We start from the raw sequence: 23,701 nt of genomic DNA on the forward strand, positions 1-23,701 counted from the left end.
AGGCAAAATCCACAAAGGAAAGTGAAACAATGGAGTAACCACTGCCAGGCTTTCAACTTGCATCCTTTACTGAGTCTGCTTAGTAAAGGACGAGAGTCTAAAGGCCTCGCAGCAGTTACTCCATTTTTTCAATTATCTTTGTGGATTTTGCCTTTATTTATAGTAGTAGTGAATGTAATTTGTGTGCCATTGCTTTCATTTGCAGACTTTGCATGAAATGGAAGGAGTGCTGAAGTACCTGTTCCTGGTCTTTCCCCCCTTCGCCTTCGCCTTCGGCATCAAGGATCTCTCCATCAGCTATGCAAAAGTGAGTGTGCTATGGTTCCGCCCCGTTCCCTCGAGGCAGGCGCCTCAGTGGCGTGGTCGGTATGGTGTTGGCATACCACCTCAGTGGCTGCGAATTCGATTCTTGGGCATTCCATTGAGGGGTCAGAGATATGTATTTCTGGTGATAGAAGTTCACTCTCGACGTGGTTCGGAAGTCGTAAAGCGGTTGGTCCCGTTGCTGAATAACCACTGGTTCCATGCAACGGAAAAACACCATACAAACAAACAAACATACATTCCCTTGGGGCAGTTTTCATTGCGACATTTCCGAGGAGAAAATTAAGTATATACTATAAAGATTTCCAAACTGTCACGTGCTGTAGATACTACCTGTCAGCATCGCTTAATTTGAGAAGTTCTGTATTCTTGGATAGATCTCCTCTGATGTTTTTTTTGAATTTGCCTCCTTTTCAAATCAAATGTTTTGGAAATGCTAGAAGAGTATTAAATTTGATAACATTTTGTTCGGTCGACTAGCATGTGTATCAACGTATGACTTGACTCAAACAAAGTGTCCCAGTGTAGGGGGGCTAGTGTTGTCAGCGCACCTTAATCGGTGCACTGTAGGCATTATTTAAGGTCGTTTGTAGCGTGCCTTTGGGCCCCTAGCTGCAACCCCTTTTGTTCCTCTTACTGTACCTCCTTTCATATTATTTTTCTTCCATCTAACTTTCCACTCTCTCCTGACAATTGATTCATAGTGCAACTGTGAGGTTTTCCTGTTACTCCTTTCAAATCTATTACTGTCAATTTCTGTTTCAGTGCTGAATGACTTCATAGGTCCCAGCACTTGGCCTCAATTCTATATTAAAGTCATTCCATACAAAGTGCCACGACAGGGTTCTTGGATTTGAGTTTCTTTAGTTGACGGTAAATCGGGTTTTTAACTATTTCTTCATATGTGACGTAGCTCGTGTTGCGGAAGTTTGACACACGTCACATCTTCTACTGATGCCTTATTTTTGTCTCCTCTTGTGGTCTTTTCAAAGTCTCTCAAATACAGACTCACTTTTGATTACTCCTTTCCATTCATTGTCTCTGTCCTCAGCCTTCATCCCTGCAATTCATATCCAAGTTTAACGTCATTTGTTTTGCACTGCGCTGGGATGGTTTTTGTGTGTTCTTGTTCAGTCAGTAATTATGTCGTTGCTACTCATTTCTTGTCCTTAATGCCCTTGTTTTCAATTATCCATGAAGCCTTTTTCATACATGGTACTAAATATAATATTTCAGATTATATTTCAACATTTTTCATAGTTGTCCTTGATCTTATCTCAGATTATCTTTCAAGCCTCCTTTATTCCCATTCTGGACCTCATTCCAGATGATCTTCAGGAGTTTCCCATCCATGTTCTTGGTCTTATTATTTTTTATTTTTTTGGTGGGCTGCAGATTGAGCGGGAAGTTCATGAAAGGACAAAGTGGTATTTCTAAATAATTCACAAAAAATGGTTTAACTTGTGTTCATTTTGCCCCTGTGATGGTACCTATTGGCCAGTCATTGGTCAAGATATTCCTAAATGTGTATTTACACATGGAAGTATGATTTGTTTTCATGAAATGTTCTCTTGCCTTCCTCTGAAGCAAACGAGAGAGAGAGAGAGAGAGAGAGAGAGAGAGAGAGAGAGAGAGAGAGAGAGAGACTATGTATACTACACTCATATTTAAAATAATCGTTCAATAACTAAAACGTTTTACAATCCACAGAGTGCAATACTGTCAAGGTTTGACATTGACATCTACGTGACGCCTTTCTCCTGGGATACAAAGTTGCAAGGGGGCTTAGGACTACACTTCCTGTCTCTAGCCATCTGGGCAGTTTTAGGGACAGCTGTCCTCCACACCTGGAGAAAGTGCCTGGGGCCCTTGCCCCAGCGAGCCAACTCTTCCCGGACACTGGCTGGCGCTGAAGAGGACAAAGATGTTGCTGCAGAGAGAATTAAGTAAGATGCCGAGTTTAATATAAACAGTGGAATGTATGCGTTGGTATTTGTATGTTCGAATTGTGATGGAGGGATGACTGAGATGTGTAAGGTAGGCTCAGCGGTGAAAACTCATGGAAGAAATTGAAGAGACTATAGGTAATTATTCTTTTGTTTAAAAAGATAGGTTACGTTTAATGAGCAGACAATTTCATAAGACATATGCTTATGAATATGATTATAATTCTAACCTGATTATAATTATGATTATGATTATAATTCTAATCTGTGTAAGGTAGGCTCAGCGGTGAAAACTCATGGAAGAAATTGAAGAGACTATAGGTAATTATTCTTTTGTTGAAAAAGATAGGTTACGTTTAATGAGCAGACAATTTCATAAGACGTATGCTTATGAATATGATTATAATTCTAATCTGTACAAAAATCCCAGTTAGAACCACACAACACCCACATTGCCATATAAATAGTGTAGAGGCTGGTTTTGACTGAAAAAGGCAGGTAGGAGACAGAAGAACTGAAAAGTGGTAGAGCAGTGTTCAGTACAGTGGGGTGAGACGAGTTGAATGATACATACAATAGGAGAGGTAAGGAAGATACCAAGAGCTTTTGTGTCCAATTAATTTAACTTGAATTTTGAGGTCAGGCTAAAGAACTTGCCTCTTGTCAATTGTTTTTTTTCCAACTTAATATTATATATGACTTGTTGTTAATGACTGATTAACAGTAACTTTGATATAATTCAGCTGTTTTTCAGGGAGACTATAGACTTTTATGTTAAAAAAAGATCTTTGTCGAATTTTAATGCACAAGTAACAAGGTAGTACTCATTTTTCACTCATGCTAGTTCAAGATCATGTTTAACTATATGGCAGTTCCCGGGTTACGACGGGTTCGGCTTATGACGTTCTGAGGTTAAGGCGCTTTTCAATTATATCCATCAGAAATTATTTCCAGGGTTACGACGCCTACAACGCTCATCTGGCACAAGAAATATGACACCAAAAATGCAAAATAATCAATATTTGAAGGTTTTTTGATGAAAAATGCAATAAGAATGCAGTTTACATCGTTTTCAATGCACCCAAAGCATTAAAAGTAAGGTTTTCTTAGGATTTTTGACAATGTTCCGGCTTACGACGATTTTCGGTTTACGGCGCATCTCAAGAACAGAAGCCCCGTCGTAACCCAGGGACTGCCTTATCCTACTTTTCATATCGATGTTCTGAATATCTGTAGACTTTTGAAGAAAATGACATCATATGTTACACACGCTGATTACGCTTTGTACCACTTTCCTTGACAGAATCCAGTGCGGCGGAGCATCTCTCTATGATACAGTTCTTCGGATAGTGGGGCTTGGAAAGGATTTCACTTCACCGCCTTCAGTGGCCGTTTCTAACTTGTTCCTCGCATTGAGGCGTGGTGAGGTATGATGTCAAGATGGTCTGTAAACATGTTCCTGCTGTTGAAACAATTATGCACATCACTCACAAAAGCGCTGCAACTCCTTGAAGTCCAATGTTTTGTGTTACATATGGAAAAAGGAAAAATAATGAATGAGACAGTTCTTTAAAGCCTTAGTTGTGGCAAGGCAGTTCTCAAAATATTAGTCTTTCATGGATCTTTTATCCCTTTTGTTCAATTTTCTTAGAATAATGCTTTTTTATATTGAATTTATAACTCTCAGTCTTCTACTTGTCATATTTTACCAAAGCTCTAAAATGAGCATATACCAGAAGGGTAGTCCTTCTTTCTTTGCAGGTTTAGCAATGATAAATTCCTTAAAGAATAAATTTATATCTTGCAAGGAATTCCAAATACTCAAGTTACTCATTCTCAATAAAATAGGATAAATGAATGACTATCAGGTGTTGTAAGTGAATCCTGCCTGCATTATGACACCTCATAGTTATAATCTTGAGCTTTCCTGTCCTTGACTAGAATGTTCTGATGGTTAGCTGTCTTTCCTTTCCCAGTGTTTCAGTTTAATTGGATTAAATGGAGCCGGAAAAACCACCACATTTCGCTGCGTGACCGGAGAGCTTCGACCGTCCAGAGGACAAATCTTAATCAATGGTCAGCTGTTGGAGGAGGCCCTTGCTCAACCCCACCCAACGATGGGCTATTGTCCCCAGAGTGAAGCCCTTGATCCCAATCTCACGCCGAGGGAGGCACTTTCCGTCATGGCTCTCGTCAGAGGATTTCCCGACTCTGAGGTGTCACATGTGAGTTTGACCTGAGCTTCATCCCTTCTTTCTTTACCTTTGTTTTTTACATTAAGGAACCTTATTTCTGTTCCATTCCTTTCCTTCATGCTTCCTTCCTTCCTTGTATTTTCTTAATGTAGTGCTTAATGTGTGATGCCAATAAAATCACAAGGAACTTTGAACCTTAAAAATGCATGATTTTCAAGAAACTTTGCACACGGATAGGGTTAAAAAAAAAAAAAGCAGATTTCACATCAAAGCAAAGTAAGGAAAAGTTGACATACTTGACATAACTAATTTTGATTTTATTGTGAAATTTTTTTTAGCATTATCAACAAATGTCTGCTTCCCTTTGATTGGACCGGATTGTAATAATGTATAAAGTTTACGCTAAAGGCTAAGTTCTGGCATCTCTATGGTCATTCAGTGCTGAAAAGATAATGTTGAAACAATTGTTAGGAATAGAAGAAAGGGAATATAAATGGATGTATAGTAAAAGGAATGAAAGGGATTGCAGCTAAGGGTCAAAGGGTCATTGCAAAGAACCTCAAGTAATGCGTACAGTGCCCTGTGTGAGTTGCACTCATGGCGCTAACCCCCTATGGGCACTTCCCCTTGAGCCCTGTGTACGTATGCAGGGTTTTCCTGGTTCTCTTCCTCCTGATAAATGACTGCATGTTATCTTTTCAACCATTCACTTACTTCCAGGTACTCAGAAAAGCACTAGTACAAATGGGGTTATTGCAAGATCACAATACGTACATATCACAGCTTTCTGGAGGCACCAAGAGAAAGATCTCGACAGCCATGGCCCTCCTGGGGAATCCTGTCTTGGTCCTTCTGGATGAGCCCACGACGTTAGTATTTTGTTTATCTTATATTCCTTTGCAATCAGTGACAAATAAATTTGTATGCTTGGGTCAGTCTGCTGAACAATTGCTGATCTTATTTTGTTCCAGTTGGCGACATCTATTAATATTGAAAGGCATTTCTTGAAAAGGTTGTCTGAAACTTATAATTATCAACATGTTCACCCTTAGATTTGAATTTTAATGTAGTGTACTTACTAGCCTCAAAAATACTTTATGGTTTTATTTATGGTTTTATTTGTGATTGGTGTGACATTGCCTTAATTGCGAATTACCCAACTGCATTATACAGAAGGTCTTTCAACACACAGTGTGGATCCCAGGCATCAGATCTTAGTGTCTTGGATTCAGATACCTTGTTGGTAAAAGGTAAAAGCAGAGAGAATTGAGCGAATGGGACCTAGCATTCACACAAATATATGGATGCTTCCTGTTAAGCATGAGGTCTCCTGTTGAAGAATTTAGTATTTGAAGTTCATGAATATGTTTAATAGATGAGGCAGATCTTAACGATGCAAGAGGGGGGAAGGAGTAAAGGTCAGTTTGAGAGGGCTAGGCTGTAAGGAAGGCTGCTGAAAGTGTTGAAGAAAGGAAATGCTATATAATGAGTTCATAAGTGTGATGCTGACATTGCTGCATAAGGAATGAATGAAAGAAAGAAATGTTCCTGAGTAACAATAATTAAGAGGGGATTAAATGCCGAGAAATACAAACATATGGCAAAAATGTGATAAAAAAAATATTTATATATATGCCGTGGGTGAAAAGATGAATGAGGGAGTTGCAAGGGGGTTTAGTTGTAATGAGAAAATGCGCTTCAATAGGCAGATGTAAAGGTTCGAGTTTTTGGGAGGAATGATGAGATGGGGTCATGTCCTTGATTCTGCAGGTAAAGGGTGAATGTGGCAATGACAATTCCTTAGTTTTGCTCTGGAGCCATTTTCTGTTCAGGGAAATAACTTAGATGTCTACTCAACAGATATGACACTTAGAAAGGTCTCAAACCATTAAAGTGCTACTCTGACTTGTTATCTAATGGTCACCTGAAAAGAATGCTGTCTTTAGCACTAACCCCTCTGGGATCAAAGTATTATATACACCCATTTCTATACGGTGTGATCAACAAATTACTATATTAACAATACCTTTGCTTCCCATAGGACTAGTGCTAAACACAGCATCACATTGTGATTCCGCCATGTTTAGTACTAGCAGCTCGAAGGTGACGCGTACATAACAAGCCAAAGTAGCACCGGAGTACTTCTTAAACAAAAGTGTGCTTGGAAGCAAAGGTATAAAGTAACGAGCTTCATTCTCTCTCCATACAGTGGTTTGGATCCATCATCGCGCAGAGGCATCTGGTCTGCTATCAAAAGCGTCACCCAGGATGGTAGGACAGTGCTCCTGACTTCTCATTCTATGGATGAGGTCAACATCCTCTCACACAGAATGGCCATTATGGTCAATGGCTGTTTTGTCTGCATGGGGTCTCCCCATTATCTCAAAAACAAGTAAGTTCTCCTCTCCCCCCACTTTTTTTTTAGTCTGCCTATTTTTCAGGATCACAACATAAAAATACTATACTATATATAAGGTGCATCCTGAACTTACGGCAGGGGATTGGTTGATTTGAGCCATAAGTCAATTTTTCACCATTATCGGCACTTGAACAGCATTTACAGCGCCATAAACTTGAGTTTTGTTGCCGTAACTTGATGCTGTGGCAAGTTACAGCACCATCAACAGGCACTGTAAGATTGAATCTCCAGAAGTTGGTGGCACCGTAAATCGAGGATGCACTTTATATATATATATATATTTATATATATATATATATATATATATATATATATATATATATATATATATATATATATATATATATATATATACATATATATATACACAAAGCAACACATCAGAAATAAGAATAAAATACAGTTCCAATACAATAACCTATTTCAAAATTATAATAGAGAGTGAATTAACTACCCATCTTCTATTTCTAATAAAAAATTTACATGCAGACAGCATACAACAATTGGATGGTACATTTCCCGTCTATTTTGTTTAAGTATGAAAACCCCCACAGATTTTTAGCATGTACTTTGCCTATCAGACTGAATAGTACTATCGTTGTACAAGCCATTCGTGTACTATTAATGAAGCCTATATAGATGTGTGGGGCTGGACGATGAACAAAGCATGTTTTACACTTGTCTCAAGTCCTAACTTCATTTATATTTAGGAAACTATTCACCTCAGCATAATGAAAGTTTTGTCCTCGTATGTTCTGGATAGCTGTATGTGGTTTCAATTTGGATAGCCACTTTTCAGTCTTATTTTCAACAATGAGAGAAAAGATGTACTTAGTTCTCGTATAAATACTATCAACCTCAAGAAAAAAGTTAAGATTTTATATAAATTACTTATTGCAATATGAAATGTCTCAACGTAAATAAAAATGAGAAAGAAGTACAAGCATATTCCAAAAATGAAAGATTTTCTTTAATAATTTAGGCACAAGTCACAAAATATACGCACATGTGATGTGCAGGGGTCCCTTGGCTATTTTTGCCATTTCATAAAACCAGAGGGATCAACTGTTGCATGAAAATATACAGCAATATCGGTAAATCTTATTTATTGTAATATTTTGGACTGAAAAAATGTCTCTTCTACATCCCTGTAAACATGATGGGGCTGAATATCTTTAATTTTGTATTTTTCTCTTCTTGTTTCAACAACAGGTTAGGTGATAAATACTCAATAAGAATCAAGACAAATGTCATTGAAGACATGGCTGCCATTGTGGACTTCCTCAGAAGTCAGTGGACGGACGTCTTGCTAAAGGTTTGCATTTATTCACTTTTCAAGAGTAAAATGTTGGTGACTTAAGCCCCTTCCACACGAGGGGCAAAGACACGACGGGCACTCTGATTTGCCCTTCATTCTCTCGCTTTTAACAGTGTTACCAGATGAAACAATCCAAGGCAGGCAGTAGTCGCAGGTAGACGAGCCTATGATTGGGACTACACTCGTGATCGCCATCCACTTGCAAATATTGGTAATATTGTCTGCCCGCCTGCATTTGCCCCTCGTGTGGAAGGGGCTTTAGTTACTCCTACCCAGTAAACCCTTCTTGAAATAAACGATTTTCGTAAGTAGAGAATAGGCTTTGATAAGAATGCCATATTCTTCACCAAGAAAGCCATGCTTACACCTCCAGAATTTGCCCAAAACCTCTGAATACTGTAATGCTGAGAGTCACCAAAAAACAAAGCTAGTGAAGATAAAAATGTCAGTCTTTCAAGTAATTTCTTTTAACTTAGCACTTTGATTAATGTTCCTATAATCCCCTTTGATGGTTGAAGAAAATTTCCAGCTCAACAAACAAGAAAAAGTAACCAACCTTGTATGCACAACATTTTCTTATTGAGGGCATATTCCACAGGAGCAACATCATTTGACCTTGGTCATGGAGGTCAGCAGGAGATTGCCACTGCAACTTATATTTGACTGCCTGAATAGAGCAAAAGAGTTGGGGGTCACAGAATATGATGTTTCTCAAACAACATTAAATGAGGTAAGACTTCTTGGTTCGTAGCTTTCGTTTTCTAGTATAGTCTGAACTGCTTTTCTACATTCATTAACACATTTCGTAGATTTCATCTTTGCTCTAATTTTCGCAGTCTTTCTTTTCTTATTTATTTTCCTAGCTCTTGATCTCATTTTCTTATAGGCCTCATTTCCATGACTTCTGTGACAGTCTTCTTTTGTTGGTTTTGCTTATTTTACTATACCTTTACTCTCATCATTTGCTGCTTTATTTGTTCCTGTGGGGATGCAAACACTACACTCTTCATTTATGCAGTATCCTTCGGCACATGTCCCTTACCTTACAGACCTTACATCTTGTTCAGGTTGCCCCAGGTCCCTCAGTGTCACCTCTAATGTCTACCAGAGAATTGCTAATTCATCTTCCGGTATATTTTGTATCTTCCAATCTTGGATGGTCTGGGATGCAACTTAGATATTTGTCGAGCTTATTCTTAAACACATCTACGCTCACTCCTGATTTATTCCTCAGATGAGCTGGCAATGCATTGAATAGACACTGCATTGTGGTGCACAGTGGAATGATGTCTTGTGTGCTTTCCTTAGTTTTCCCGGTACTATAGTTTTGGGCACTATTAATCTACCTCTGCTTGCTTTTTCTGATATTTTTAGCTCCATAATGTTTTCGGCAATTTCTTCTATCTGTTTCTATGCCTGTATTATCATGTAGCTTTCTCTTCTCCTTTCTAGACTATATAATTTTAATAATTGTAGTCTTTCCCAGTAGTCAAAATCCTTAACTTCCTCCATTCTAGCTGTAAAGGACCTTTGTACACTCTATTTGTGCTATTCCTTTTGGTAGTGTGGGTACCATATCATATTGCAATATCCAAGTGGACTACGAACATACGTTTTATAAAGCATAATCATGTGTTCAGCTTTTCTTGTTTTGAAGTGCTGTTACAATATTCCCATTTTTGCTTTGCATTTTACCAATAGAATTGCTATTTGATCATTGCATAACATGTTCCTATTCAACATCACACCAAGGTCTTTAACTGCTTCCTTATTTGTGATTGTCTCGCTATTAGGTCCCCTACATGCATATAGCTTTCCTTCTTTATCTCCATAATTTATTGATTCAAATTTATCAGAGTTACATACCATCCTATTTACCTCTGCTCATTCATATACTTTCTTAAGGTCCCTTTGTAGCGAGTTCCTATCTTCATCACAAGTAAATTCTCTATTTATTCTTGTGTCATCGGCGAAACTACTCACTACAGAGTCCTTAATATTACTGTCTGTCTGGAGTCATAATAACAAACAGCAATGCAGCTAGCACCGTACCTTGTGGCACACCAGATATTACCTTAGCTTCATCTGATTTCTCATCGTTTGCAATAACTATCTGTTTTCTGTTGTGTAAAAATTCTTTTATCCATCTTCCTACTTTGTCCACTATATATTATGTTATCTAATTTTCTTCGCTCATATAGTATGGTCTACCTTGTCAAAAGCTTTTGCAAAGTCTAGATGAACCACATCTGTTTCTTTTCAGTTTATCTTATTTTTATATATGTTCTCACGGTGGACTAACAGTTGGGTTTTGTGTACTTTTTCCGGGTACAAAACCATGTTGTCCTATATTAAACAAAGTATTTCTTATTAAATGTTTCATAATATTTTTCTTCATTACCCTTTCATACACTTTCATAATATGTGATGTTAGACTCACAGGCCTATAATTACTTGCCTCTAGTCTTGATCCACTTTTGAAAGTAAGGGTGATATATGCTAATTTATGTTCATCATAAATCTTGCCTGTATCATCACTTTGCCATGGACACCATCAGGCCCAGCTGCTGATCCATTTTTAATTTCATTAATAGCCTGCACAATATCAGCTTCATTAATATCTATGTCTGATAAGTATTCACTATTTTCATCCCTTATTTCTGTATCAGTATCTTCATTATCAATTCAAGGGGTAAATTCTCTTATATCTTTCTACCAATATGTTGCATATTTCCTTTTTATCATTTGTTAATCTCCCTTCATTTCTTAGAGGGCCTATTTCTATTCCTCTTTTATTAATCTTTTTTGCATATGAGTACAATAGTTAGGGGTTTTGCTTGATATTTACTTGGGTTTTTTCTTCCAAGTCCCATTTTTCATTTTCTTTTGATTGTATAATCTTTTGTTCTGCATTTCTATCCTAGTTTTTAGTTCCATCACTTTTCATGCATTCTTTTCTTTTGCAAGACCTTTTTATCACTTTCTGATTTTCGGGAACAAGATCCTTCTGTCTCTTGGTATGCATGACTGATGTTTACTTTTCTTCTTCGATATATATTTATCCACTATTTTCTTTAATATTTTATATAATATATCCATATTTACCAGTATATTATCACTTACAAATATGTTATCCCAATCTTTAATTCTTCATTTATTTCTGACCATTTTATATTTTTACTGTAGAAATTGTATTTTCCATATCCTTCCCACTTTTTTATGTTTTCACTTGCTTTGGAATGGACTGTTACTTCAATGACATTATGGTCTGAACTACTCGCATTATAAACTATTATTTCTTTAACATAATTCACCTCATTCACAAATACTAGGCCTAAAGTGTTTTCCTTTCCTGTTGGCAAGTGATTTATTTGTTGAATGTTGTATTCTAGTACCATATCTAATAGCTTTTCGAATTGCCTCTTATCTTGTGCACTACTATTACTCTCTTTTTTTATATGTATAAATGCAACCACAATCTCGTATTCGTTCTTTCCAATCTACGAAAGGAAAGTTAAAGTCTCCGGAAAGGAGAATAGTCCAGTCTTTGTGATTTCTACATATATCATCCAATTTTCTATTATTGGGTCAATCTTTTTATTATTAGGGGTCTATATATTACTATGTCCATTAATATTTCAGATTCAAATTCTACCGCTATTAGTTCACATTCTGAGTTACTATATTTCTCATATATTTTTCCTTGTTTTATGTCTTTCCCATATATTGCGGCTCCCCCTTGATTCATATTTTTTCTATCTGATCTATAAGTTTGGAACCCCTTTATCTGATCATTATTACCAGGCTCTTGGGAATACCAGGTTTCACTTACATTCATTATATCTCTTTTTTTTTCAATTTGGGTTAGTTCTTCTAAGAACTCTATTTTTCTTTTTGAGTTACTTGTAACTAAACCCTGCGCATTAATCACTATGGTGGTTTGCGTGTTATCCCCTTCATTTAATATGGGTAATAATAAGGATTTTCCCATGTCTCTTTCCTGTTCTAGTATGTTGTTCTTTTCTTCATTCCCAGAAATTCTGCCATTAAAAAATCCAACTTTTCCAATATATTTGATCTTCCTTCATCATAATTATTCATTTTGTGTATGAATCTGCAATTTTCTCCGTATCTGCACCATCCCCTGGCATCATATATATAGCTCTTGTTTCTTGCACTGTATCTTGGAGCTGATGCTTGCATTCTCGTTGCTGACATTCCATAGCGCAGTGATGGCTTGTTTTTTTTTTCTTCACCTCATGTTCTTTGTTCCTTTCTTTATTTGTTTCTTTTTTATTTTGGATTTTATTATTTAATTGATTTTGATTCGTGGCTACAGGGTGCATATTTTTACATTTTTTGTTGAACTTACATCCTTTTCCTTTTAAGTTTTTGCATGTAGATCTCTGCATTCATCCTCATAGCCGTCTAGGTACGCACATTTACCATAGATCTCATAATTGTGACATACCTTGGGATGTTTGTAGTAACATCTTTCACCGAATCTGCAATTCCCTTGTTTCAAAAGGGTGACGCAGATCTGGGTAAAGCCTCTTCATGATTTTTTTCTGTCATTTCAGTTTTATTTTCTTCTTTTCAGTTTTAATTCTTTTCCTCTACTATTTGCACATTAAGTCTCGGTTTAATAACATTATCTATCCATGATAGACATGATTAGCAAAATACTCTTGTATCCTTACTTGTATTTTTTTGGACTTCGTATTGGAGATGCTTGGGTATGTTGCGTGCATAACATTTCCTGATCAGGTTTTGTGGATTTACTATACTATACCACACCTTACACAATTTGCATGCCTTAGGCATTCTTTTTTCCTATTGCCTCAATGTTCATCTTATTCATTTTCTTTGTTGGAATTTGTTGATTGATGTAAATTTTCTTTATAAGTCTCTTGACCACTTGAATTTTATTTGAAACTCCTTCAATTATTTTCATGATATTTTCTGCTAATTTGTTCCAGTTTGAAGGATCATATCCTTCCAATGTCTATGAATACTTTTGTATCTTTTTGGTTAGGGCTGTTATTGATCTCATAAATGAGAAATGCCAGCTCCCTTCCTGCTAACTCATGATATTGCATATCTGCAATGCAGGCAAGATTTCGCCATTGCTTGCCACAGTTGCTTACTGCCATCCTGATAGAATTTACAATAATTCATTCGAAAAACTAACTTAGTAGACGCTTTATCCTACTATTCTCACACTAATCTTATCACCAACAGATCACGAACACTTCTAAATATAATTTGTTTTCTAGTTGTATGTTAAACGTGTGATATCGGTTGATTAATCAGACTGTGCACAGGTATGCCTCACCAAGCAAAATGGCACTACTCAGAGAGAGAGAGAGAGAGAGAGAGAGAGAGTGTGTGTGTTCTGTCTCCTGCAACAGTTAACTTGTATTGCCTAAGCGTTTTGTCTTTTTTGTTGTGTGTTTTTCAGTATAGATTTTTTTGAGTATTCCCTGTGTGCCTACAGGAATTATGCTTTTTTTTTCTTTTTTTGGGGGTGAGCACAACCAGCACCACTGGGAGGGCTGTGGTTGAAACAGTAGTCAATTTATGTCCCGCATTGTGGCAGATACACATTCGGTCTGCATTTCTTCAGGAGGAAAGAATATGCTCGAGAGCCCGCTGTCCTGAATGTGCTGCTTGGCCCTTTCCTCTATGGGAGTATTATGGGAAGAGGAGGAGGAAGACAAAGATTATTCTGAAAGCCATGACCCCTCTGAACTTTCCTTTTCCAGTAACAATTCCCTTTCTCCTCTCCATTCATTAAATCCATTCCTCCCTCCTCTGATGAACAGGTTAGACAAATCAAATCTTTGATGCAGGTTCTCCTCTCTTGATTTTCAGACTTCTTGCCAGGGCATCAGGAGTAAAACAGGTTGTTTTCTTTTCGACCCCACTTCCCCTACCCACTATGTCCACATTCTTCAAAGTACCCACAGTGGATGAGAGGTTGGAAGTAACCACCAACACCCTGCCCCAGCCCCCCATCATTGACTCCTAGGTTATCCCGGAAGGCGTATAAGTCTACACTAGCAAAGGAATGTTGCTGCTGTCACTCACCACCTCCCTCCCTATCCTCACTTTTGTCTGACTCCTCAACTTATTCCTACCACTGGAGAACACAAAAGAGGGAGGGAGAGAAAAACTTACTGATGGGAGAGAGGGAATATATTTGCCATACCATTGCCCCTCTCCCTGCAGAAGTAGAACCTGTCAATTCCCTTCCAGCAACTGTTGGTAAAAGGTAGAGACATGCTGTCTCCTCACCACTCAGACAGGAGCCATCTCGGTTCTCTCCCGAGCTTTCACAAGGATTTTATGTCATACAGGCATTCCTGCTCCACTACCCTTTCTTGGGGCAGACACTCCTCAAAGGAGAGTTGCTCCCACAGGAATACAGGAGCAGATGGGATCAGAGCTGTCCCATCCACTGTCATTTACAGAATCTGAACTGTGGATGAGGGGAGCCACGACTTTCTGCCATGAGTACATGGTGATAAGACTTCTCCATCCCTGCTTTTGACTTGGTCAGAGATTTCCGTAGAGTGGGGCAGGCCAGGTGTCAGTCAGGAGAAAGATCCTTCGCCTGGAAGAAACCCTCATCCTATCACTGCGGAATGCGAAACCACAGCTTCTTCCATCAGGGGAAAGGAGTGGGAGCAGAAATCTACGGCTTCCCTCACTACGACAGAGAAAGAGCCATTCCCTCAGACCTAAAACCATGCCTTCAAGAAGTTATTTTCCTCATTCATGAACTTGCACTTGGTGAGGTGACATGGCATCAACTTTACTGGCAGCCTCTCTTTCAGAGCAGTTGGTTGGTTCTGCTCCAGTGGTGAGACCTTCAGTATGGTTACATTGGTTAGAGGTCAGAGTGCACCGTTGGTGTTTAAGCCAAGAAGAACTCTCTGACCTACATGTTAGTCACTTACCTCACAGCTGGCAGATCAGCCAAACTACTCCCCCCATTGCAGTGTTACTTAACTAATAATCTGCCTCTTGACAAGTTAAGGCAACGAGGGCTTACATTCAACAATCCTGAGTCCAGTAACTTGGAGACAGTGCTGTTGCTGGTGATGCAGTTCACTTCCTGGCTAGACATGTGGGAGGACACCATCATTAAGGAAGTAACTTCAGATATTTGCCTAAAAGGGGAAAACAATTGATGATCTTGGGTAGGAAAGTCCTTCCCTTCACGGCCCACCTGGCTATGAAAGCTAGTCAACGATGTCTTTAAAGCCACGTCCACATGGTTGAACTTTGCCCGACAGACCTTATTCTATGTGATGTCAGAAGCGGAACAAGTCAGAACCTTATCCGCAGTTTCTCCGCTTCTGACATCACATCGAACAAAGCCTGTCGGACAAAGTTCGACCGTGTGGACGGGGTTTAAGGCCTGGCCACAAGGTCAAGCTTTGCTCGACGAACTCTGTTCGATGCGACGTCAGAAGCGGAGAAATGGCGGATAAGGTTCTGACTTTTCCCGCTTCTGATGTCACATCTAACTAAGTTCGTCGGGAAAAGCTCGACCGTGTGGACGGAGTTTTAAAGAAGGACTTGTTCCTTGCGCTCATGGTAAGAGCGGGTTTGGAAAGAGTTACATCCCCCTTTGCAATACTAGTTCCATCATAGGCTCCCCCTCTTCTTTTATTAGTGTGGGTTCAACGCTTTTGTTTCACTGCTTTTATGCATTTTCCCATCTCTTACATATTTGTTGCCCATTTATGACTCCTATTTTCTGTTTTGTTTATCCAATCCTTTATTTTACTACTCTATTCATTCGCTTGTTTCCATTCCTCATGCTTTGTCCTGTTCTCCCACTTTTTGCTTTCTTCCTTTGTTTAAATTTTCTGAATCTGGTAGGCATTGTTTTAAGGGTTATTTTTCCCTTTTATGTAATTTTGTTTTATCACTTCTTTCAATTTCCCTTCTCTGATTGTGCCAATTGTAATTCTTCTTTGGTGCTCACATCTATATTAATTTTACTTTCATCACCTTTCTTGGAAGCTTTCATATTTCTTATACTGTCTCCAAGGGGCCACATTTGCTTCCAAATTTTTCCTGATTCCTGGCTTTTTAGTATGCTACTTTAGTTTTTCATGTACCTTATTCTTCTTTCAGCCCATTTTGCTTTCATGAAACTTGGCTCTTCTCCTTTTATTTATAAGAAACTCTGCTCATTCTCCTTTCATTTAGAAGGCAATCTCATATGTCCATTATTCCTACAGGTATTCCGATTATTGACGTCACACCAAGATGACGGGCAGCTTCCTCCTGCACCAGTCAGGAATGAGTCAGAGCAAGCGGGACTCCCGATACATTTTTCCACCGACCTCCCTCAGGAAACGAGTGTCATGAAGACACCAGAACATACATTCCACAGGAAAAATACGCCTTTCAGTCCTGTCAAGAAACCTACAGTGGCTGATGTAGACTATACCCTCCCTGCTGTCGAAACAGACAGACCTCAAAATTATCGTTCCAGCGTTTACGACAACGTGAGGGACGACCAGTCTGAAATATATGCCACTATAGGTAAACACAGAGCGGTAAGGCCTTCGCCAGATATAGAATCCTTCAGGTCAGAGTCTGGGTCCTCAGATGAAAGCCCTGAAGAGGAATGGACACAACTGTAATCTGATTTACAGCCTCCTATACACAGATGACTCTACCTGAATGTCATAAGTATGTCAAAGAAACAAATCAGTTGCCAGCAGTGTTCTGGTAGTCAATTACAGGATCATGAGATAGTTGAAGATTTCAGTGCAATGCTCTCTCAGTCATTTTCAGTTGCCATAACTTGCAGATTCTAGAACAGTGTCCTGATAGTCACGTTTGAGAGGTCTGGGAGACAGTTGTGATTACAGTGCAGTGCTGTGACACCGTTTCAATGTCAGAAAAAATTAGGTTTCCAGGTCCCGGTGTAGTGTGCCGATGATAATCACAGCCTTTTCATAAACTGACAATAATGAGATGGTACAAATGATCACGTTGAAGGCCTTGTGAACCAAGAATTTTACTCTATATTTCACATATTTTCTTTCAGTTTTGCATTCATTTTCAGTGTTCCAAACTGATGATTGTAAAGTAAGAAAGCTTTTGTAGTTTTAAAGAAACCTGGCTGAGTGCACCAGGCCTTTCATTAAATATACTGGAGTACTGCCCATCTCATTTTCCAAATCAGTAAATGGCAAACGTCCAAGTTAAATGAAAAAGTATTTTTCCAGAACACCATGTCTTTGTTTTGGGATTTAGCACGGCCTGGAAGCCGTTCTTCAATAAGTGTCATTAGACCATTTTAAAGTGACATCATCTCAATGTATTCCATTTTCTGTATATTTCTGAGAAATGTTAATGAAAAAAAAAAAGACTAAAGATATCAGAGACAGAATTTTTTTTACCCCTAAGTTATTGTTTAATCTGGTAAAATAAATGTTCATATGTGTTATTATATTAGTCAGAAGATGAACCCCATTCATATGAAAAAAAGCCAGCCACAGACAGGGGCCCCTGACTTCTGTCATGAAAACAGCATCTGCCAAGGAAGCAACAATGCCAGAAAATGTTTCAAAGCTCATAACCTGTACCAGGTAAAAAGAAACTGCTGTAGGATGAGACTAAAGCTTCTTACGACTGAGATGCCCCCTGCAGTACTTTCGACACATCTGACTGCCAGCTGAGGCAATAAGTTATCCTGATACACATTTACAAAAGGCGAGATCAGGGACTTGCTTGGTCTGGACATGAACTCCTCCACTACTGATGAGGACATGTGATTCCTTTATCAAAATGGGATAAGGAAGGCAGTTAGGTGACAATGAAATTATATCTATTTAGATGATTGGGTGAGAATTCTGTGAAGTAAGCAACTTCTGGGGAACCAGGAAATTCATTAATGCACAGCTAGTATGTACTGCTTTTTTTTCTATGTTAAACAAAAGACAGAAGCCTGCAGGATATTCAAAGAGACGGAATGTGGGCTAATTACAAGTAATGGGCTTGTGGTGAAACAAGTATCTCTTTGGTTAAACAAGTTTCTGGTTAGGAAGCCACTTACCTGTATTTCTTAAGCACTTTTCTTAATCATGAGGTTACGGTGAACTGGTCAGATGAATACAATTGTTCTGGATGAATAACACAACCCTTTTACATTTATTCATTTTCTTTAATATTGATTCCAATAAGAATAATAATTTAACAACAAATATTACAACAGCATTCAGTGTTTCATTTAAACAGTACAGTATTAATGTGGGCAATCTCTCATTTCTTATATTTATTAGCTGTTTGTGCACAATGGACAGTAATACAGTACTGTATATTCTAATAATATCTATATATCTCTCTCAGTAAGCAAATGCTACAACATATACATATATTAAAAATACATTTTCATAACTGACATATTAATAAAACTTGTTGATCAAATCCTTCAAAAAAATAGAGTGTTGTTGGCCAAGAGGCAAACTCCTGCCGACGATCTTACGAAGCCTAAATCTATGCAAGTTTTCCTTTGCATTTTCATTCAAGTTATTCCCAAGGTTTTCATGGGACAGTTTGTAAACTTTTAAATACTGTACAGTAATGTTGCAAAAATAGAGTAAACTTCATCACGTATTGGGTGTTGACTGGTCATATGGTATCAAACTACATTCCTCCTACAAAGCTATGCACATCACACCTCTGTAATGTTTTCTACTAATACTTCAAAACCAATTCAACCTTATCCACTTAAAACGGCAGAAGCTATGCTGAACAATCAAAAGTGATGCAAATCGGTGACAAAATACCAAAATAAAGTCTACAACTGAAAATTACTACACCTCTTTCCAGCAAATACTCTCTAAAAATAGTGATTCTACCATAAACAGTACCCAGACAAAAATGGCAGTTAGGCAGATAATCATGTTCACCATCATACATACAATCACATTAGTGTCTTAACCTTAATATTAAACTAGAATGAAAGAGGCATTTGTAACAAATCTAATAATTTATACAGTACTAAAAAAGCATTCATATTACACAAACTGATAAGGAACTTTTTCTTTAAAGTACAAAAGACCATTATTCATGAGAATACAGAGTTCCAGCACAGACAGAAACTGCCCTCATAGAGAGAAATTTATCAATGGAAATGAACTAACAACAATCAATCTCCTTCAATAAGATCATAACAAAATACAGACTGATATCTGAAATTCTACTCTAAAAAATAACCTACAACAAAACTTAATTAAAGTAACACCACTGCACTACGTAGTACCATGAACCAATCATGCTCTGCTGAAAGAAAGACATCCATTGATCTCTCACGAGAATAAGGCAAAGTACATTCAGTACTCAAGTAAACAAATGATCTTTACCATTTAAAAGTTGCAAGCTCTACTTCATCATATTCAAAGATCTTGGATGGTCCTGAAATTAGCACAGGGAAATGAGGTCTCCATTGTGACATAAGCTTTGCAACACATTCTAAACCACACATCATAACTGTATAAAAAAAAGTTACAGTGCATATATGAAAACTGACATCAGAAACATTTGTAAACAACCTGAATGATACAGAAAATATTAAATATTCCTGTTTTAGTCAATCACCATACACTGCATTTTAACCCAAAGAAAAATAAATTTTTCGAGCCAAATGTCTTTTTATTTGTTAATTACAAAAGGAGTAGTGTCTACTAAGCTTCTGTAACTTTTATTAGTAAGAGGTCCATGCTAAGAATCTTCCAGCACATCTGCTGTGCATTAGTCAAATTTATCTTATATTTTGACCATTCATTCAAAAAGCACTTCTACATTAACATGGTGATATTAAAAAAGGTGCCCACTAGATGAAAATGGTTATAAAATCTACTGATGAATGAACACCAAACCTCGAAAGCTCTCGTGAACTTCACTCCTATAACGATGAATGAACAAGCCGACAAGATGTGTTAATGTTATAAAATGCGCTAATGCACGAGACTAGAACGAATAGGTGTGAAATCCCCAGTGAAATGTCTTTACTAAGTAATTTACTTGATGTCACCTTGGCTAAAATTCAACATTTCCATTTCTGGAATAAAGAGCAAGATGTCACAATTACCATGATATCAATCTTAACTTTCCTGATGTTTAACAGCACCCTCAACCACTGGTAAAATCTCCAGAAAGATGTGTTCAATGACACAATGGTTTGAAGCTACTCAACCACCACCTCTTGCACACTAGTTTCATTCATCTTCTGAAAAACTTGGTACTCAAAGAGGTGGCAGCAGTCAGCTTGACTAACTATAAGTTAACTAAAATAACAAAATGAGAAAACTTGTGTGATATGTTTTGTACCAAGTCCCACCTAAACAATCATCAGAAATTTAATCCTCCTTAAATATTAGATTATTCAAGGCGAGGTTTACAGCACACCATAGAAAATGTTAGGTTTACAGCAGGCACTATTGCTATTTATACTATACATAATTAGGTAAGGATTCCAGTAAGAGAAAAATACAGCATGTAAAAAGATAAGATAATGCACTCCTTTCAAAACATACTTTGTGAACTGCAGCAAATCCATGTGGTATGAAACCCTCTCGCAAATGCCGAGAGTTTGTACAAAAATGTTGACTTGTACCCGAATTTATGATAAAGCACAAAATTTTTACACCTTAAACTGAAGAGGAGCCAAAAGCTAACAATACAAAGGTGTTGTGATATGATAAAGCATACAAATTCTCCACACTTTTCACGAAAAGAACCACCCACTACACAACACTGGGCTCAGGTACCTTCTAGTAAATTAGGCAAAGAATTCCTCCTGAATGTTACTTTCCAACAAACCAGACAAATTCAGAATAGTGTCACACAGCAAATATCCTTTCCAGATTGAACGATGGATAATAAGCAAGACTTCTGGAAAATGGTTCCGTACCTTGGACACAAGATCGCAAGACTTCTGCTAAAAGATGAAACTATGCAAAGATTGTGTATGAAGTAAATTTACAAAGGCCTTGGAATCACAATTTGCCAAGTTACTTAACAAGAATAGTTCCCATCACGAGTGACTTGAATGTATAAATGAAACCTATGATAATATTGCATAATTCTATAGTATTACAAGTCAACTACACATGACAGCAATTTGTCAGATTTGACACCAATATTATGCATGACAAGTGCACAATGGATACATGTGCTCCCCAGGTCATAATGGTCGGTTGTAAAATAATGCAACTTTACAACAGTAACAGTAACACATTTCCAATTTTTTCCTGGGAAATTGATAAGTGACATGAAAACCTCTTGCAAAAGCTGAGAATCCAGGCTACAGCATCATCTCTCAGTCTCCTTTTTAGTTGCTAGTGTATATAACCGATACGCCACAGTGCTCTGCGTTACTTTTGTGTTTTACATACCCTCCTGTATCTGTGATGTGTTTTTAAGCACCCATTATGTCTACAAAATGCCCATTTGCACCCCCTGATGAGAAGTAGGAAGAAAATCACAAGAGGAGAAAGTTAAAATAACCACCATGCCATCAACGATCTCAACCATCTTAAAGGATAAGAGAATTAGTGATGCTGTGAAATCTTCAGCATCTGTAAAATCTAATCATCACCAAGAAAAGACCCAGGCCAATCAATGAAGGAGAAATTATCTGTTAAACTGATGCAAAATTAGATATAGAAGAGTATCACTTGACTGATGATCCAGGCTAAGCAAGAAGTCTTCTTAAAACTCTGAAAGTGTGTGTCAATGACCCCACACATGCAACAGTTAACAGCAAGTAAGGTTGCTCTTGAATGCTATAAATATGGTGTAAACATAAAAACAAACTTTCCAATTTACACCTGATATTTCCTGAAGAAGCCTCTCAATGCACCAGTGCCTTCTACAAACTCTTCTCTTCAAGAAGGAAACTGATATTCCTGTTGCTGCTGCAATGCCATCATCCTCATCATCAAACATATAATTTTATCATTTGATTCTTCGAATATATGCTCTCCATGTCCTGCGTGCTTTCATTGTGTAGTTCATGGTGGGTACCTATACAAGCACTGTTTTTTTTCATTTTCATTAGATTACTCAGTAAATTACACAAGATATTCCACATTCTTATTATAAGATAAGTTTTGTTAGTGATTTTGCCCAACTGTAGGCTCATGGAAGTGTTCCAGGCACATTTAAGGTAGGCTAGGCTGGCTACAATGTTTGTTAAGAGTATAAAAATGCAATTTTGATTTACAATATTCTTGCCTTACAGCACGTTTATCAGAATGTAACCCTCCTATCATAACTCAGGGAGTGTCTGTACTGTCAAGGACTATTGTGCTGATTCAATAATAGCAACATTCAACATTTAATTTTTATATCCTTTCAAGGCTAATGAATAATTATTAGCCATAATATCCTTCCACAGATACTTTACATGTTGTACATTATTGTGTTAATTTCCAATACTAGTCCCATGACCATACAAGCAATTTTCAAAATGCAAGATAATAACAAGATCTTCAGTAACATGCCACAGACTACAACATAAATGCAAGTCCAGTAAGTGTCTTCCTTCACTTAATTTCCTACTTTGTGCACTTTTTATGCATTTAAATATTGACTTCCTGACCAAGCACTACACAGTAGCAACTAGTGAGGACCCCGTGTGCAAACTTACACAAAAAAGCATGAAAAATGAGTACTAAAAATCAAGAAAGAGATCAAAATGGTACAACAAAACAGCAATTATAGAAGAAACTTATCAATACCAAGATTTCCAACAAAGGACACATTACAGCAGAATTTCACAGCAAATATCAATTGCTTTTTCTTCCAAGAACACTTCAGAAAATATACAAAGATGATAAAGTATAGTCTCTTGTTATTGGGATATTCATGGACAATCATGCATAAACTCTTGAGTACAAAAATGAGAATCTTCAAGAATTTTTGGGTTTTCTTACATTCGACCTGTCAAAGTAACACTTGAGAATCTAATCACAATAGTTCTTAAACTGCATTACATCAACTACAATTCCAACAAGTATACTCAGCATCCATAAATACATAACCTCTAGCAAAAACTTACAAAAGATCACAAACCAGTACATACAGAACACTCAAGTATACTACTACAGCTGTTAAGCCATCTTTGGATCAATATTGCAAGTAGAACATCCAAAACTTCTACTTAAACTTCCTAACCAAGTGATACTGAAAAAATATGACAAAACAGTCTACAATAATTTACTTCAACAACGGCACTACAGTAGTAAGTCCTTTTCAAAATTCAAAGACAATGAAGTAGATACAAATCATAATCCATAAAAAAATATCCTTGCACCCAGGGACATCCTTATTTTCAACCCAACTGCAGATGTTTCCTTACCATTCAATGTTTTCAGCACTTTTTGGAATACTGGAGTAGTGGGCACAGCACATGTGGCCTACCTCATCAACCTCCTCCAGGATCTGAAAAAAGTTCGTTTTA

General features: G+C 37.5%; 2 protein-coding genes across 4 annotated transcripts in view; one reads left to right on the forward strand and one right to left on the reverse strand.

Annotated features, from left to right (window-relative positions):
• LOC135205206 (uncharacterized) overlaps positions 1–17,616 on the forward strand; it is a 167,050-nt gene extending 149,434 nt beyond the window's left edge. The window contains exons 85-93 of the mRNA XM_064235569.1: positions 206–307; positions 2,035–2,270; positions 3,574–3,697; positions 4,247–4,495; positions 5,186–5,334; positions 6,675–6,857; positions 8,097–8,199; positions 8,801–8,932; positions 16,461–17,616. Coding sequence (XP_064091639.1) covers positions 206–307; positions 2,035–2,270; positions 3,574–3,697; positions 4,247–4,495; positions 5,186–5,334; positions 6,675–6,857; positions 8,097–8,199; positions 8,801–8,932; positions 16,461–16,868 — 1,686 coding nt within the window. The 3' untranslated portion in view covers positions 16,869–17,616. The remainder of the gene's footprint in view (positions 1–205; positions 308–2,034; positions 2,271–3,573; positions 3,698–4,246; positions 4,496–5,185; positions 5,335–6,674; positions 6,858–8,096; positions 8,200–8,800; positions 8,933–16,460) is intronic.
• Positions 17,617–18,376: 760 nt separating this feature from the next.
• Positions 18,377–23,701, reverse strand: part of LOC135205330 (serine palmitoyltransferase 2-like) — a 176,467-nt gene continuing 171,142 nt past the window's right edge. For all 3 annotated transcript variants that reach the window (XM_064235778.1, XM_064235776.1, XM_064235777.1), the window contains one exon: positions 18,377–23,682. In XM_064235778.1, the coding sequence (XP_064091848.1) occupies positions 23,596–23,682 (87 nt within the window). In that variant the 3' untranslated portion in view covers positions 18,377–23,595. The remainder of the gene's footprint in view (positions 23,683–23,701) is intronic.

The sequence above is a fragment of the Macrobrachium nipponense genome, chromosome 49, assembly GCF_015104395.2.
Source record: "Macrobrachium nipponense isolate FS-2020 chromosome 49, ASM1510439v2, whole genome shotgun sequence".
Classification (NCBI taxonomy): Eukaryota; Metazoa; Arthropoda; class Malacostraca; order Decapoda; family Palaemonidae; genus Macrobrachium; species Macrobrachium nipponense.